The sequence below is a fragment of the Penaeus chinensis genome, chromosome 29 (genome assembly GCF_019202785.1).
Source record: "Penaeus chinensis breed Huanghai No. 1 chromosome 29, ASM1920278v2, whole genome shotgun sequence".
NCBI lineage: Eukaryota > Metazoa > Arthropoda > Malacostraca > Decapoda > Penaeidae > Penaeus > Penaeus chinensis.
In genome coordinates this window covers 10,046,268-10,061,267 of record NC_061847.1, presented here as the reverse complement: position 1 = coordinate 10,061,267, position 15,000 = coordinate 10,046,268, and the positions used below count along the sequence as shown (strand labels likewise).

Here is a 15,000-nt window from a genome sequence, read left to right as displayed (position 1 = left end):
AAGATGACGTTGGCATTTTAAGAAATCCAGTGAGATGATGATAGCAGTGAAATTCAAGTACCTGAGCGGATGGAGCGGCGGCCGGGAGCTGTGGGCGAAGCGGGGAACTTTTAGAAAGTGATTGACGATAGATGGCGGCGAGTGACAGTCGCGAGGCTGAAAGGAAGTTACGCTTGATGGTAACGAGTAATAGGAGCAGCACTCTCCCCAACTTCGCCCCAACCCCCACCTTTCTCAGCTTCTCTTTTCTCTCTCTCTCCCCCCCCCCCCTTTCCCGGGGGGTGGGACCTGCGGTCAGGCGGAGATTTCATTTTCACTCTTTCTCTCAGAACGTATTTTAATCACTTTTCTTTGTTTGGTGTGTGAACTGTGATGGGTACCCGGTTTTGTCTTGTTCCTGTTTCAGTGTCACGGTTTTACTTATACTCTCTCTCTCTCTCTCTCTCTCTCTCTCTCTCTCTCTCTCTCTCTCTCTCTCTCTCTCTCTCTCTCTCTCTCTCTCTCTCTCTCTTCTTTCTGTCTCTCTCTCACTTTCACTCTCACTCTCTTCTCTTTCTTTCTTAATTTATTGATTTATAAATAAATATTGATTTTCTCTCACACGCATCCCTCCTCCTGCTTCGCTGCCTTTTTCCTCTCTCTTTCCTTCTCCCACCCTCCTCCATCGCCCACTCTCCTGCTTTCTCATTTTCATTTTCCTATATTTCCACCCTCGCCTCCGCCTCGTACGTCACTCGCCCCGATACATTTCTTGCGACCTTTGGGAAAGTTATCGGAGCTGCGTCGTTTTCCTTTTCTTCCGTTGTTCTCGCTCACGGCCGGGTGTGGGGGTGAGCGCGTGAGATTGCTTGCTCTCGAGTGGGTGGCCGTGGGCGTGGGTGGGGCGAAGGGGGGTGGCTAGAAGGGGATGAAGGCGGGTCTAGTGCAAGAGGTGTTTGTAACGGCGCGGACAGCTGGGCGCGATTTAGTCTAATTACGCGCTAATGACAGCTGAGTTTTTTTTTCGGTTTTGTGATGCTGCTCTCCATTAAGCTTGGTTTTGGGAGGAACATGAGGTTTGGCGCGGATTTCTAAGAGAAAAGAGCGCGTTTCTCTTTGCCGATTCGCTAATGAGGTGAATTTGCATGCTTATTTATTTATGTATTCATTTTTGGTTTTCTCTTTTTTCTTTTTTTTTGGGGGGGGGGGGGTGGGGGACGTGTGGATGAGTTACGCAGCGTTGATGTATTTTGATAATTGGTTTCTTTCGCATATTTTTGTTTTTCATAAAAAAAAAAGTTTTGTTACTGGTCTAGGAACGGTAACCGGATGGCCGTGTGATGTCTTGTTCGCTCGTAACGGTCGTTGATCGGTCAAACTGTGACGAGGACTGCTGGTGACAGTGCGTGTTAAGGGAGAGGGGGAAGGGGATGTGTCAGGGTAGGGAGGAGGGGAGAATTGTGTTGGTGGAGGGGGAGGGTGTTAAGGTCGGAAGGAGAGAGAGACGGTGCTGGGGGAGGATGGAGGGGACTGAGGTGGGGGAGGGGACAGTGGGTGGTGCAGTTGGAGGAGAGAAGGTTGTTGGCATAAGGGTTAGAAGGGGAGAAGCATAGAAGGGGAGGGAGTTCGGGGTTGGGAGGGGAGAGGAGGGGGAGTTGGCGAAAGAGGGGGGAGCGGAGTCTGAGGTGACGTCCTGCTCACACGTCTTAGTCTAGGTCATGCACGGTGCCTGCTAGGGAGGTAGGAGACGAGGGTAGGGGAGGAGGGAAAGAGAGTAAGGGAGGAGGCGACGCGGGCGAGGGAGGAAGGGGAGAGAGGGAGATGATGTAGGGGGACTGGAAAAGGGCAAAGGGAAGTTGGAGGCGACGTCACGTTCATGCAAGATTAAGTATTGGGGGGAGTGGGGGGAGGGTAAGTGGGGGTGTATCACGTCCGAATCTGGTTTATCGGAAATTTATATTGGCTTGATCGTCAGTGTAAGAGCTGATTGGTCGAGACGTCAGGCGACCAAAAAATCGAGGAGTTTGTGTCTGTCATGTATTTCTTGGTTAAGTATTTTTTCTCAGTTAAGATTTAGAAGACAAAAATGTTTTATACTTATTTTACAATTTTCGATTAGGATTGGAGACTATGACAGGCGAAATTATACAATTTTTCTCGCTTGGATGACAGTGTCGAGATGTGACTCGATTGTCTCGTTGATTTCGCAATGGTGATCAAGGTTGTCGGTACTGAGAGCCGATCGGGGACAAGAAGTGCAATAATCTGTACGTTTCTTAGCAGCAGCAGGCGAGTAGGTGTCACGGTTCACGGGTGGTTCATGGGTTCGTGACGTCGCTTATGAACCGTAAATGAAGCACTTTTTCACCCCAATATTTTTTCTTTGGTTTTTGTGTGCGTTGGGTTCGGGACTGGAGGAATAGAAGAAATCTGATCATGTTTTGAAAATACGGTGTTTCCGAGGGTGAAAGTGGGAAAGTTCAAAGAAAATTGGACCTTTGTAACACATGACCTGACTCGGCACAATGCTGCAGTCCTACGTGAGCGGGAAGGGGGAGAGAGAGAGAGAGAGAGAGAGAGAGAGAGAGAGAGAGAGAGAGAGAGAGAGAGAGAGAGAGAGAGAGAGAGAGAGAGAGAGAGAGAGAGAGAGAGAGAGAGAGAGAGGGAGGGAGGGGGGGAGAAAGAAAGAAAGAAAGAAAGAAAGAAAGAAAGAAAGAAAGAAAGAAAGAAAGAAAGAGAAAGAGATAGAGAGGAGGGGGCGAAGATGGAGGAGGCGCTGGAAGAACTAGCACCAACTTTCCTCGTTTATCATAGCAACACGAGAAAGGTTTCCATTGCGAGATGTTTTCACATCAGGGAACAACAGCATCTGGCGAATTAAAGGGGCCTCAGGCGCAGGTGTACAGCTTCTTGCAACGCGCTCTAATGGTCTCCTTACGTTTATATATATATATATATATATATATATATATATATATATATATATATATATATAACCTCTCAATAGTGAATTGAGAGAGGCCTATGTCCTGCAGCGGAATGAATGGGAATGAATGGATGTTAAAGAAAAAAAAAAAATATATATATATATACACATTATACATATTATATATATATATATATATATATATATATATATATATATATATATATATATGTATATATGTACACGCCTATATTTACATTTATATTGCTTATGCCATATATAGCCATGCGTTCTGTTCGGGGAAGTACAGTGAAAGGATTTTCATCTTTCAGTAAAAGCAAACTTGCAGGAATTTCGATCATCTTCGGTGTGACTTGTGCCAAGTGATTTACGTGCCATAGGAAAGCTGATTGGTCACTTGAATTTTTAATCACAAAAAAATATAAGTGAAACATTTGAGGACAGTTTAGGCATTAGGAAAAGTTGTTTTGCTCTTGCGACTGAGAAAAAGGTCAAAAGTGAACTGAGCTCCTCATATACTGGAAGCAGATCCTCGCTCTTGTGAGAGAGCTGCACTTAAAGCCTTGGAGAAAAGAAACAGAGAAAGATAATTGAACAATAATTGCAAAGGAGATTTGAGCCCAATAAAGGGTAGGAGTCTGGAATCGCAGCCCCTTAGGCCGCGGCAAAGGGACTTGCCACGGCGCTTAACGGGAAGACAATGAAGACAAGAAACCTTTCTGCTCGCTATACGTTTATTATACCGAGTTAAGATGAGGTGTGAAGACAGTTACGGTTACTGGTGGAGGCTCTTCGCCGCCACGGAGGAGGTTCTCCCCGTCCTGGTGGAGAAGGTGTTGGAGATCATTCTGCACTACATGCTACTCGCCTGTCTGTAAGTACGCTTCCTCGCCCTCCTCCCTCATCTTTCTGCTCTTCGTTCTCTTCTGGTTCATGACACAGAAACACGTATTCGGACTCACAAGCACACTTGCACACCCGCATTTAGATACGCAAGCATTTACCCTCTCTCTCTCTCTCTCTCTCTCTCTCTCTCTCTCTCTCTCTCTCTCTCTCTCTCTCTCTCTCTCTCTCTCTCTCTCTCTCTCTCTCTCTCTCTCTCTATCTCTATCTCACGCACGCACGTAGGCACACACACACACACACACACACACACACACACACACACACACACACACACACACACACACACACACACACACACACACACACACACACACACACACACACACACACACACACACGCGCGCGCGCGCACACTCACACGCACACGCACGCACACACCCACACGCACACGCACGCACACACCCACACGCACACGCACGCACACACCCACACGCACACGCACACGCACACAACCAAACTTAAGACTGTACCTTTGTCTTTCCCTCAACTCCGTCACATGGTGTTCTTTCGAGAACCTTCTCTCGCTGCTCTTTTTTTCTCATTTCTTTTTTCTCCTTTGCTCTTTCTTCTCCCTTCCGAAAGCTTCCGAAAGATGCTCGTCCCAGTTTTGCATAATGGAGCGGGCCTTTTGTTCTTTGGGTTGGCTTATTGTCGTACGGTAAACTTACGAGAATTTTCATTTTATTTTCGCGATGTCCGCCCTTGTGGTTCCGGGTTGACCTTTTTGTCTTATTGAAGGCTCGGATTTACGATGGCAACGGTTTTTCATGTTATTGTTATTATTGTTGTTGTGTGTTGTTGATGCTATTGATGCTGTTGTCATTATCATCTTTATCATTATTTTTGTTATTGATGATGTTTCGTTGTTGTTGTTGTTATTATTGTTATTGTTGCTGTTATCATTTTCAGTTTGCGTTTGATCTCTTATTTCACCTAACACTTTCTCCTCGTGTCTGGTCAGTTTTGTATTCATGCTGGGTCAAGGTAGCCATGACTCGACAGGTTTACATAACACACCTAGATACTACATTAGCGATATTAGGAACGGCTGTGTGAGTGTGTGTTGTGCGTCTCTTTTTCCCAGTGACAGTCACAGGTCGCAGCCTGCCCGTGACGCTGTAAAATTTCCACTGCGCGCCACACTTCCTTGTGGTTTTAGCATTCTTAGATTTTGTTTATATATATATATATATATATATATATATATATATACACACACACACACACACACACACACACACACACACACACACACACACACACACACACACACACACACACACACACACACACGCATATATATATATATATATATATATATATATATATATATGTATACATATATATTACATATTATATTTTCTGCATTTTTTTTTCTTTTCCGTGTTAGTAATGTGAATGCGTGTGTCCGTACGTGTGCGCTCGAGTACTGAAAGAAATAGTCACTGGATATAATGAAACCTTCAAATAACGCTGGAGCCCTCGATAAGGCCATGAACCAAATTCATTATGCCAGGTCACAGGCACTTTCCATTTGAGAATTTCGAGTGGCTCCCCTGCCCGGAGACAGGAGGTCACCTTCCCCCGTCATGCCCGTGCGGGTCGGGCGTCGCGAGGGAAAGGGTTCGGCGCTCTGACCCAAGATCTTTATAAGTACTTATACTTATACTTATATAGACGTTGCTCTGACCTACGATCAGTTCCCAGACCACTCCTAATTTACCGGAGGTCAAGACGCTTTTCAGCGTTCATTGTCGATTCTCTCTCTCTCTCTCTCTCTCTCTCTCTCTCTCTCTCTCTCTCTCTCTCTCTCTCTCTCTCTCTCTCTCTCTCTCTCTCTCTCTCTCTCTCTCTCTCTCTCTCTCTCTCTCTCTCTCTCTCTCTCTCTCTCTCTCTCTCTCTCTCTCTCTCTCTCTCTCTCTCTCTCTCTCTCTCTCTCTCTCTCTCTCTCTCTCTCTCTCTCTCTCTCTCTCTCTCTCTCTCTCTCTCTCTCTCTCTCTCTCTCTCTCTCTCTCTCTCTCTCTCTCTCCTCTCTCTCTCTCTCTCTCTCTCTCTCTCTCTCTCTCTCTCTCTCTCTCTCTCTCTCTCTCTCTTTCTTTCTTTTTCACTTTCCCACTCTCTTTCTCTCCGTCGTTTATTTTAGTCGTCTGACCCACTTTCTGCCCTGCCTTGACCTTAGGCAAGACACGCCCTTTTCTTTTCGCTAAAATGTCAACGCTTCGCCTTCATCCTCGTATCAGGGAAGAGGTTTTGATAGATGGTCTTTGACGTTACTTCTGGGGTTATTTATTTTCATGTGAATTGTTGTTGTTATTGACATTGTTATTGTTATTTTTTATTATTTTTATTTATTCATATATTTATTATTTGTTTCGACATTGTTAGTTATTTTTTTAGTATTTTTATTTTTTTCACATATTTATTATTTGTTTCGACATTGTTATTGTTAGTTTTTAATTATTTTTATTTATTTATTCATGTATTATTTATTTCGACGTGAAGGAGGAGGAACCTGTCATGGTTGATGGCGAGAAGGCAAGCAGGGGAGAAGAGTAGGGGGGGGGGGGGGTAGAGGGGGGTTCATTAAATAACCGAGCCCAACCTTCCGTCCAGTTAGTTCCGGCAATGGAAGGTAGCGGAGTGTGGAGTTAGTGGTGGAGGTTAAGCAGAGTGTTGGAGGGAGGAGCTTAAGGGAGGGAGGACATTGGTGGAGGGATGAGTGTTGGAGGGAGGAGTTCAAGGGAAGGAGGACGCTGGAATGTTGGTGGAGGGAGGAATAGGGAGGAGTTCAAGGGAGGGAGGACGTTGGAAGGTTGGTGGAGGGATGAGGTTGGAGGTAGGACGCTGAAAGGTTGGTGGAGGGATGAGGTTGGAATGTTGGTGGAGGGGGGTTTGATAGTGGTGGTGGAGGGAAGAGTTTCAGAAGGTTAGTGGAGGGTAGAGTGTTGAGCTAGTGGTGGAGGGAGGTAGTTGGGAGGGATGGTGGAGGGAAGAGTTTGAGGGGTTGGTGGAGGGCAGAATTGGGGAGACCTAAGAAGCTGAGGGTGAAGTTTTGGAGCGGAGTGTTGGAGGGAGATTTGGGAGGTTGGTTTAGGGACTTTGGTGGGAGACGACCCCCCCCCCCCCCAGTTTCGGCTGCTGGGAGACGCCATCTGGATTTTGCGGACTTGTTGTCTCTGGGACTTAGTTGTTATTCTGATACAGAGGACATGGACTATTAAAGTCAGAAAAGGAAAAGAAAGAAAAATATTAGATAGGTTCTGGTCTCACATGTTTAAGATTAACTAATTTTATCACACCCACACACACACACACGAATATATATATATATATATATATATATATATATATATATATAAAATACTCATTTGCCTTAAATCTTAAATCTCAGGCAAGGGAGGAATTGGTGATTAATTAGTTCACGCCAGACAGTCCAACTAACTTTCCTTCATAACTCTCACATCCTCCTTCTCTCTTGATACTCACATTCATTCTGAGGATCTTGTGTACTTACCGCAACAAAGATAAAAATCGGTTTATGAATGGACATGCAAAGGAGACGAAGGAAGGCGGAAGTTTGCGGTTTTCCCTAAGGGTTTTGTCAATGCCACATTCATCCCACCGCAAATACGCTGTTTCTTATAATGTTGAATATGAGGGTGTTATGAATCACCGCAGTGGGAGACGCGTGGGCTGAGTTGATGCGAATTCATCGAAATAGCGGAGGAGGAAGAGAGGAAGAACGAGGAGAATGCAGCCCGGGGTTAATGGCAGGCAGTTGGTTCACTTCAGTAGCCACTGATGGAAATACAGCCGGACTTCCGGTCGCTGATCTCGCCGAGGTACTTGGCTGCGTCCGAGATGGAGTGCGCGGGGGCTTAGTGCTGCGGGCGTTGCCTGTGCTCCGAGGGGCTGCCGAGGGCGGGGCTCGCCCGGTTGTTTCGCCGGCTTCCTGGTTGGAAAGACGCTGCTTATGTCAATAGGAAACATACAAGGCGCGGGGTGTTTTGCAGTAACTGAAGTCTCGTGATATATATGTGTGTGTGTGTGTGTGTGTGTGTGTGTGTGTGTGTGTGTGTGTGTGTGTGTGTGTGTGTGTGTGTGTGTGTGTGTGTGTGTGTGTGTTTGTGTGTGGTGTGTGTGTGTGCGTAAACATGCGTACATGTGTAGATATACGTATGTATGTGTGTATTCAAACAAAAATACAATCACGTACGCCCCCCCCCCCCCACACACGCAAACGCACGCACGCACACGCACACACACACATATACAATATAAGTATATTATTGATTAAATTGTGAGTGTGTGTAATGTTTATTTTTCGGTGTGTTTAAACGACTAAACAAGTACCAGGTATCTATACTTCGCTGCAGTTATGGATGTCTTACATGTAGTCATATTTTTTATGTATGCTTAGCTATGATGAAACATTTTTATGTCTATTGAAACCCAAATCTTTCAAAAAAAAAAAAAAAAAAGAGAGAGAGAGAGAGAGAGAGAGACCAAGTTGAGATCACTCGTACAGGTCGCAAGTTGACTGGCAACTTTCAGGCAGTTTCCCGTGGAGTTGCTAGCGTATTCTCCGCTGCGTGGATTGTCACCAAGGTATCCCAGCTAGCGGGGGGGGGGGGGGGGTCGTCTCAACAAGATAGTCGTGAAAAAAGGCCGTTTTATAACCTGTCCAAGTGATTTTGTTTTGTTTTCTTGTTAGATTTTGTTAAACCGCTACACGGCTGTGATTTTAGTGGTTGGTGGCGGGAGGCTGTAATTGCCGATTTCTCTGTGGAGTTGATCATCCCCGTCAACCGAACTGATACGATTGGATGTGAACCGAATCAACAGGGCGTCATAAAAGTATAAAGAGATCAATAAAGATGGTAATGATGTCGGTAAATATATGGATCCGGGAGTAAAGACACCTTGGAAGAGTGATTTATCGGTTGCACAAAGAGCGTTGAAGACAGGCGCCGGTGTGAGATTGCGTGAGTATGTGTGTACAATTCGAACAAGAAGACGGCGGCAGTTGCGGGAGAGTTGACCATCTTGCACACGTCACCAGCGCTCGCCGCGACTTCCGTGGTTGATTAAGACGAATTGGGAGACGCAAGGGAGTCGCCAGCTGGTGAATGGACCACGCTGTTGTTTTGGGTTATTTTTGTTGTTTTATTGTGAACAGATTTGACTTTATGTTTGTTCTTTAATATATAGTGTGTAGCTGTATGCGGTGGCGGTATTTTAAAAATGAAGACAGAAGTAGGCTTTGTTTCGTGTTGGATTTAGATTAAGTATTCGGCAGCAGTTTTGAATAAGGTTCGGGACACGAGTACATTCAGAAATTGAGCCCCCATGGCAGGTGAATGAAGAAATGCTAATCGCTCAGATATTCGGGTGACCGCACCACTTATCCGAGGTTACGTACTTGGAGGAATCGACGTAGGCCTACTCTGTGGTCTACTTACAATAAGTAGCCTAGTTCATCTCGCCTGGGTGACATCACACAAGGAGGCTGAGTTGCAGAAGGTAATGATGAGTAAGAAGTAGGTTGTCACGAGAGGCTGAGAACTAGATTTTGGGGAGGTTGTGAGGCACTTGGAGCGGCTAAAGAGAGAGAGAGAGAGAGAGAGAGAGAGAGAGAGAGAGAGAGAGAGAGAGAGAGAGAGAGAGCGAGCGCGGAAGATGTGGAGAACAAAGTGTTGTGAATTTGTGGATGCTGGTAATGAGAGAGGAAGTGGCAGATGGTGCTGGCAGAAGGGGTAAAAAGTCCAACGGCTTTCTCCTTTCTGGCTTCGTTATATTGACACCAAAAGCTATTGCATACTCATGCAATGATAATAACTTCTATATCATTTACTGAATACGCGAACAGGAAATAGGGAGGGATTTTCAAAATGTATGTAAGTGGCTGGCCTCCATTCCCTTGCTGCCATTATGTTATCCGCCAACGTGTGTAATCATCAATATGAACCATTCTTGTACTTCAGTTATACGGCATCTTATAGAATTCCACGGGTCTTGCAAACCACTGCTTTACATAAGCTGTAGAAGTATGGATTGGCAGGTCGGACGGTAGCGTGATGGGCTACATTCACCGTTGCAGATACTGGAACGTCTGCAACAATGTACGGGTTATAAGTCGATGCAACATGTAATCATGAAGAATTTGCGCAGAGAACTTTCTCCGAACAAACGTCAGTCACAGCGCGCAAGTTTCGCTGTGGGGTTAGAGTTGTTTTGCTGGTCTTTTTGACCTTGGAATCTGCCGACTGCGTGTCCCTTTGACGCACCAACGATGTGCATTGTAGTGTCCGTCGTGGCTACGGTATTGTTTTAGATATGAAGTAGAGATGGATTGGCGGTTTTAGATTTACAGATTTATATTATTTCGTATTTTCCGAGCTTCCCTGATTTTTTCTATTATATTTCTTCGGCGGTTATCTATTATCGCCTATACCAACGTTAATTAAGCTATCGAAAGTGACCAGTGACCGGTAATATATCTTAACGTTATGTGTCTACGAACCAGAAAATATTTGGAAATTCATATTAATATTAATTTATATCTAAAAAAGTAAAATGCACATAATAGTAGTTAATGTTTAAATATATTTCAATTATACGGCTATGCAGTATTCTTACTTCCTTGGAAACTCGCAGCTTGTAGTATGCGTACCGGCACCGGTATTCTTATAGAACACTTTGAGTCAGGGTCTATATAAGTACTTATATAGACCTTGCTTTGAGTAGCACTGGCCTATCCTACCGCTTTCTAGATCATGTGGCCGTATCCGTAAACTCGGAACAGTTCACTTAATCAATCGATTTTTATATGAAGCGCGAAAAGAAAATCCAGTTTTTTTTACACATTGATAACACTCAACGTGGGGCCAGCGACGTCCTTCATCGATCATGCTACTCTGTTGTCAAAGTGCTATTTCGGCTTCTGATTATCAGCTTTTGAATATTTATTGCGGGTGGTCAGTGATATATAAGCACTGCTTTTCCATGCGGCTCGTGACTGTTCTTCAGCCATTGTATTGTGGTGTTCTTTTTAACTATGAGGTATTTTTATTACTTTTATGATTACATAACGTCTTGCAAAAACAAATTGTTTTTCACTAGTGGTCTTTAATAACTGGTTGTGCGTTATTGTGGTCGTTAGTTACGTAAGCTCAGCGGCGTGCTTTATTCATGTGGAATCTTTCAATTTTTCCATTGAGAGCAGCAGTTTGCTTGTTGCTAGAGTCGCGATATCCAACTTTTCTTTGTAAGGTTCATCCTGTCTTAATCAGCAGCACATAATGATAATTATTTCCATTTGATATCAGGCAATGCTGTTAACGACATTTGAATTTGTCAATGAGTAGTTTGTGTGCAGAACTCGATCTCCATTCTAACATGCTGATCACTTTACTTCCAGACGGAGCAATGACCGGGAGGCTGCCAGAAGGTCCTGGGGCCCCGCAGACAAGGAGGAGGGCAACAGGGATTTTTGGGCATCGATACAAGAACCTTATGACTACATCATGGGCAGCAATCTTATTCCAGACTCCTGCCAGGTGAGATAAAGATCTATTCATTTTTTGTTGGAATAATCTTGCTTTGTTGAAGTAATAGGTAATATTGTAAATATTCATATCTTGTTTTTTTTACTTTGCTTATAAAATACATTTACTATTTTTATAATTAACCTAAAGATAACTGTAAATAAGAAAAGGATTTACATTGTATGTATTTGTTAATAACAATCTGTGTGTGTATTGCTCAGGAGAGGGACACATCAGCAGGTATCACCTTAGATAAAATGTGGAAATACTAAGATTCCAAAGCAGGGTGTGCATGCGGTTGTAGAAATAGGAGAAGTGCATGCCAGCTCTCATTACAGGTGTTAAGTGACCGTAGACTGACCCCAGTTCCCTCTTTCAGGTTGGAGACACGACAGAAGCCCCATCCTCAGGAGAGTTTGAACTAAGTTGGGACAGTGGTGATGTGTCACCGCCTTATGTCTGGAGTTTCTCCGAGTTTCTTGACCAGTACAATGAGCTTTACGAGTGGCTTATTCAAGTCCAGTTGAAGCTTTATTCACATTCTAACCCACCAGACAAGGCTGCAAGGATGGTGAGATTTATGTTTTGTTTTATATATTAATTCCTTTTTTTTCATTTATAATCTTCCCAGGTGGATAAAGATGCTTCATTTGATATAACCATATTTGGATTTTTGTACTGAATATGGTACTTAATGATAAGTAAATATATATCAGAAAAACTAACAATTGTTGTTAAATGGGTTAATAATTAAGTAGTGATTGTATATATACACAGTATATATGCTATTTTCTCTTTTATTAATGCTTCTTTTTAACTTTATATTTTGATATCTTACTTTCTCATTTTGTTAGATTATAATTAGAGATACATTTTCTATTTTTTATTTTTCATTTTCATATTTGAAATGATGATAAAATTTCTAAATACAATATATAGATATGCAGTATATATGCCGCACATTGTGAATGCCATAACTCATAACTGACATAATAATTGTGTCATACTTATGCAACAGATACTTTAATTGAATTTTATTACATATTATTAAATGAAAGTTACTAATTCAAGTATGGTTTTAAATATAGATTAAAACAAGAAATTTGATATATTTCCTATTATATATATTGCAAAATAGCAAACAAATATTTACTCTCTGAAATTTTGTCACATATGCGAAATACTGCATGAGCAAATACTATGGCAATATCAAACTTACCACACCCACACAAATGATTCTGAACACAAACTAAACCATGTGTATATGTAAAATATTTTTATGAGATATATTATATGAAGAATTTCGGCAGGGAACAAATAGTTAAGACGTAAGATTTTTTTCTGTTTATTAACTGTCCAATGACAGTCTTCATTAACAAATTTCATCATTTTAAAATCAGATACAAAAGCATCAAAGTGCAAAGTTCATTTGATTCAATTTTATTATATAATGGACTGATTGATTGACTGACTGATCTAGTTGATAGTACTAATAATGAGTAGATAAAAAAAAATTATGAATAGATAGTAAAAACAATAATGTATCACTGAGAAAGATGTGAAATTGTATGTTTTACTGATGGAACCTCCCTCTGATCACAGGCACAGCAGGAGGAATTACGCAGGCGCACCTTCAGGCGAACACTTTTTGTAGAGCAGGGTGAACGAGTTGTTCAGCGATACCCAGGCTCAGCTGACGAGATTAGCTGGCGCGTGAACTACCTGAACAACAAATGGGATCAGCTGGAGAGCACCTTCACACCTGCTAAGGGTCGCAATCAAGAGGTGGAGGTAGAATTAGGTAAGCATTATGGTAACTATTGATAAGTGATGATTTGGGGGAATTTTTCTGAGAGAAGTTTGCTTGTAAGCTGTTACTGAGGAATGATTGAGGTTGGGGAGGTATTGTTGATTCCAAGGGAAAATCTTGTATTGGATTATGTATGTTAAAGTAAAGGCACTAACCTCCTATTTGGCATAAGATTATGTGGGAAGCAGACCTTGTTTTTTATAAATTTACAGTATCTGAATAAAATCTGGAATTAGTATTTGCCATTTAAACAGATTCCAAATAATAGTCAAAACAATTGTGAGAAATTATAATACTATATATCTTGTTAACCCATTGCCGACGCGCATGATGTTTACGTGTATGCCATGCCCACCGGGAGTTTACTAGTTTAATTGTCACCAATGTGCAAATTACGAGAACTGCTGTCTCACCCATTTACCCTTTTCTTTGATTTACAAAAATATTTTCATTATCATATTTTCCTGTTACTAATGTTTAAAACATTATAGTAATTATAATGTTTATAATATAAATAACACCACTGATATTAATGGCACTAGTAAAAAAAAATTCCCACCAATTCAAATCAGGTAAGGTCACAAGGTCTATTTATTGACTCCTTTGTGGCTAAGCACTAGCAGAGCCATCTTTGTGCAGAGACATTTCACAAAAAATATATAAAAAGAGCACAGCATTTTCCCCATTTTCTATTAATTTTCCCTGATGGCATTGGGTTAATAAGTGAAACAAAACTAAAATAATATGCTCCTAGTTAAATCACCAATATCATCCCTATTATGCTAACCTTCATAGGAAAAGCTTTTAGGACAGGTAACTTGCATGTTATCCCTGTATGAAAGTATTGGAAATAAGTAACATTTAAAAGTTTAGTACATTTTAAAATAGTAGTCTCCTGTTGTGTTCTTGTCAAAAGAAATAATAAGCAATAATGGATTGATATTTAGTGTACTTTTGTGTAATCAAAAATGAACATGAATATTTCAGACAAAAGATATTGAATGTGGAGTCTATTTGCTTAGTTAACATACACTTTTTGTAAGGAAAAAAAATAAGAAGAAGAAGTTGGTCAATTGTTGAAAATTAATTGAGAATCATCTCAGATAATGCACATTCTTTATGTTAAGTAAAGTGTATTGTTAACTCAGAAATAGTGAATGTAAGTTGAAGTCTGCATTCCGGAAATATTATTTCAGCTATTAATTTCACTGCTAGGTTATGAATATCATTAATAGTGTTTTTTGTATTGTAGATTATTTTTTGCAGTGGAAGCTCAAATGGTTTTCGGTGCTTTTGTAATTCCCTTTTTATATAGGATTAGTCGAGCTTTCATCACAGATATTAGATGAGTCCGATGAATCTCTTGTTTCATAACCACTTACTTTGATGACTTAGAAATATTTTGTAACAAAGTCACTCTCTCACCTTGATTTTACATGTCTTCTCAAAAGAAAATCACAGAAAAAGCACAATGAGTAATATTACATTTATGAAGTTCTCACAGATTTGTAAAACTATATTCTTTCCTAATAGACTGCATTTAAATTTTTGTATGTCTATGTTTATTTTTTAGTTGGAATGGTAGAATGAAAGACAAAATAAATTATGATAATGAAAGGCAATACTGTTTATGTTGTGACTAATTTGGGTTGTTAAACATTTTATTTGAGTTAGTTAACAGTTTATTATATTATTGAGACTAATCTAATGAGTGTGTTGAGTTTGATCTGATTATTTGTATGCAGTTTTGTGTGCATGTCTTGACTCTAAAATTAGTGAGATAGAACTGTTATATATCTGTCTATGTATGG

General features: G+C 41.5%; 1 protein-coding gene across 1 annotated transcript in view; it reads left to right on the top strand.

Annotated features, from left to right (window-relative positions):
• The window catches only part of LOC125040553, a 51,626-nt gene that overhangs the window by 36,154 nt on the left and 472 nt on the right, over positions 1-15,000 (top strand). Inside the window, exons 5-7 of the mRNA XM_047635147.1 lie at positions 11,253-11,391; positions 11,759-11,950; positions 12,982-13,180. Coding sequence (XP_047491103.1) covers positions 11,253-11,391; positions 11,759-11,950; positions 12,982-13,180 — 530 coding nt within the window. The remainder of the gene's footprint in view (positions 1-11,252; positions 11,392-11,758; positions 11,951-12,981; positions 13,181-15,000) is intronic.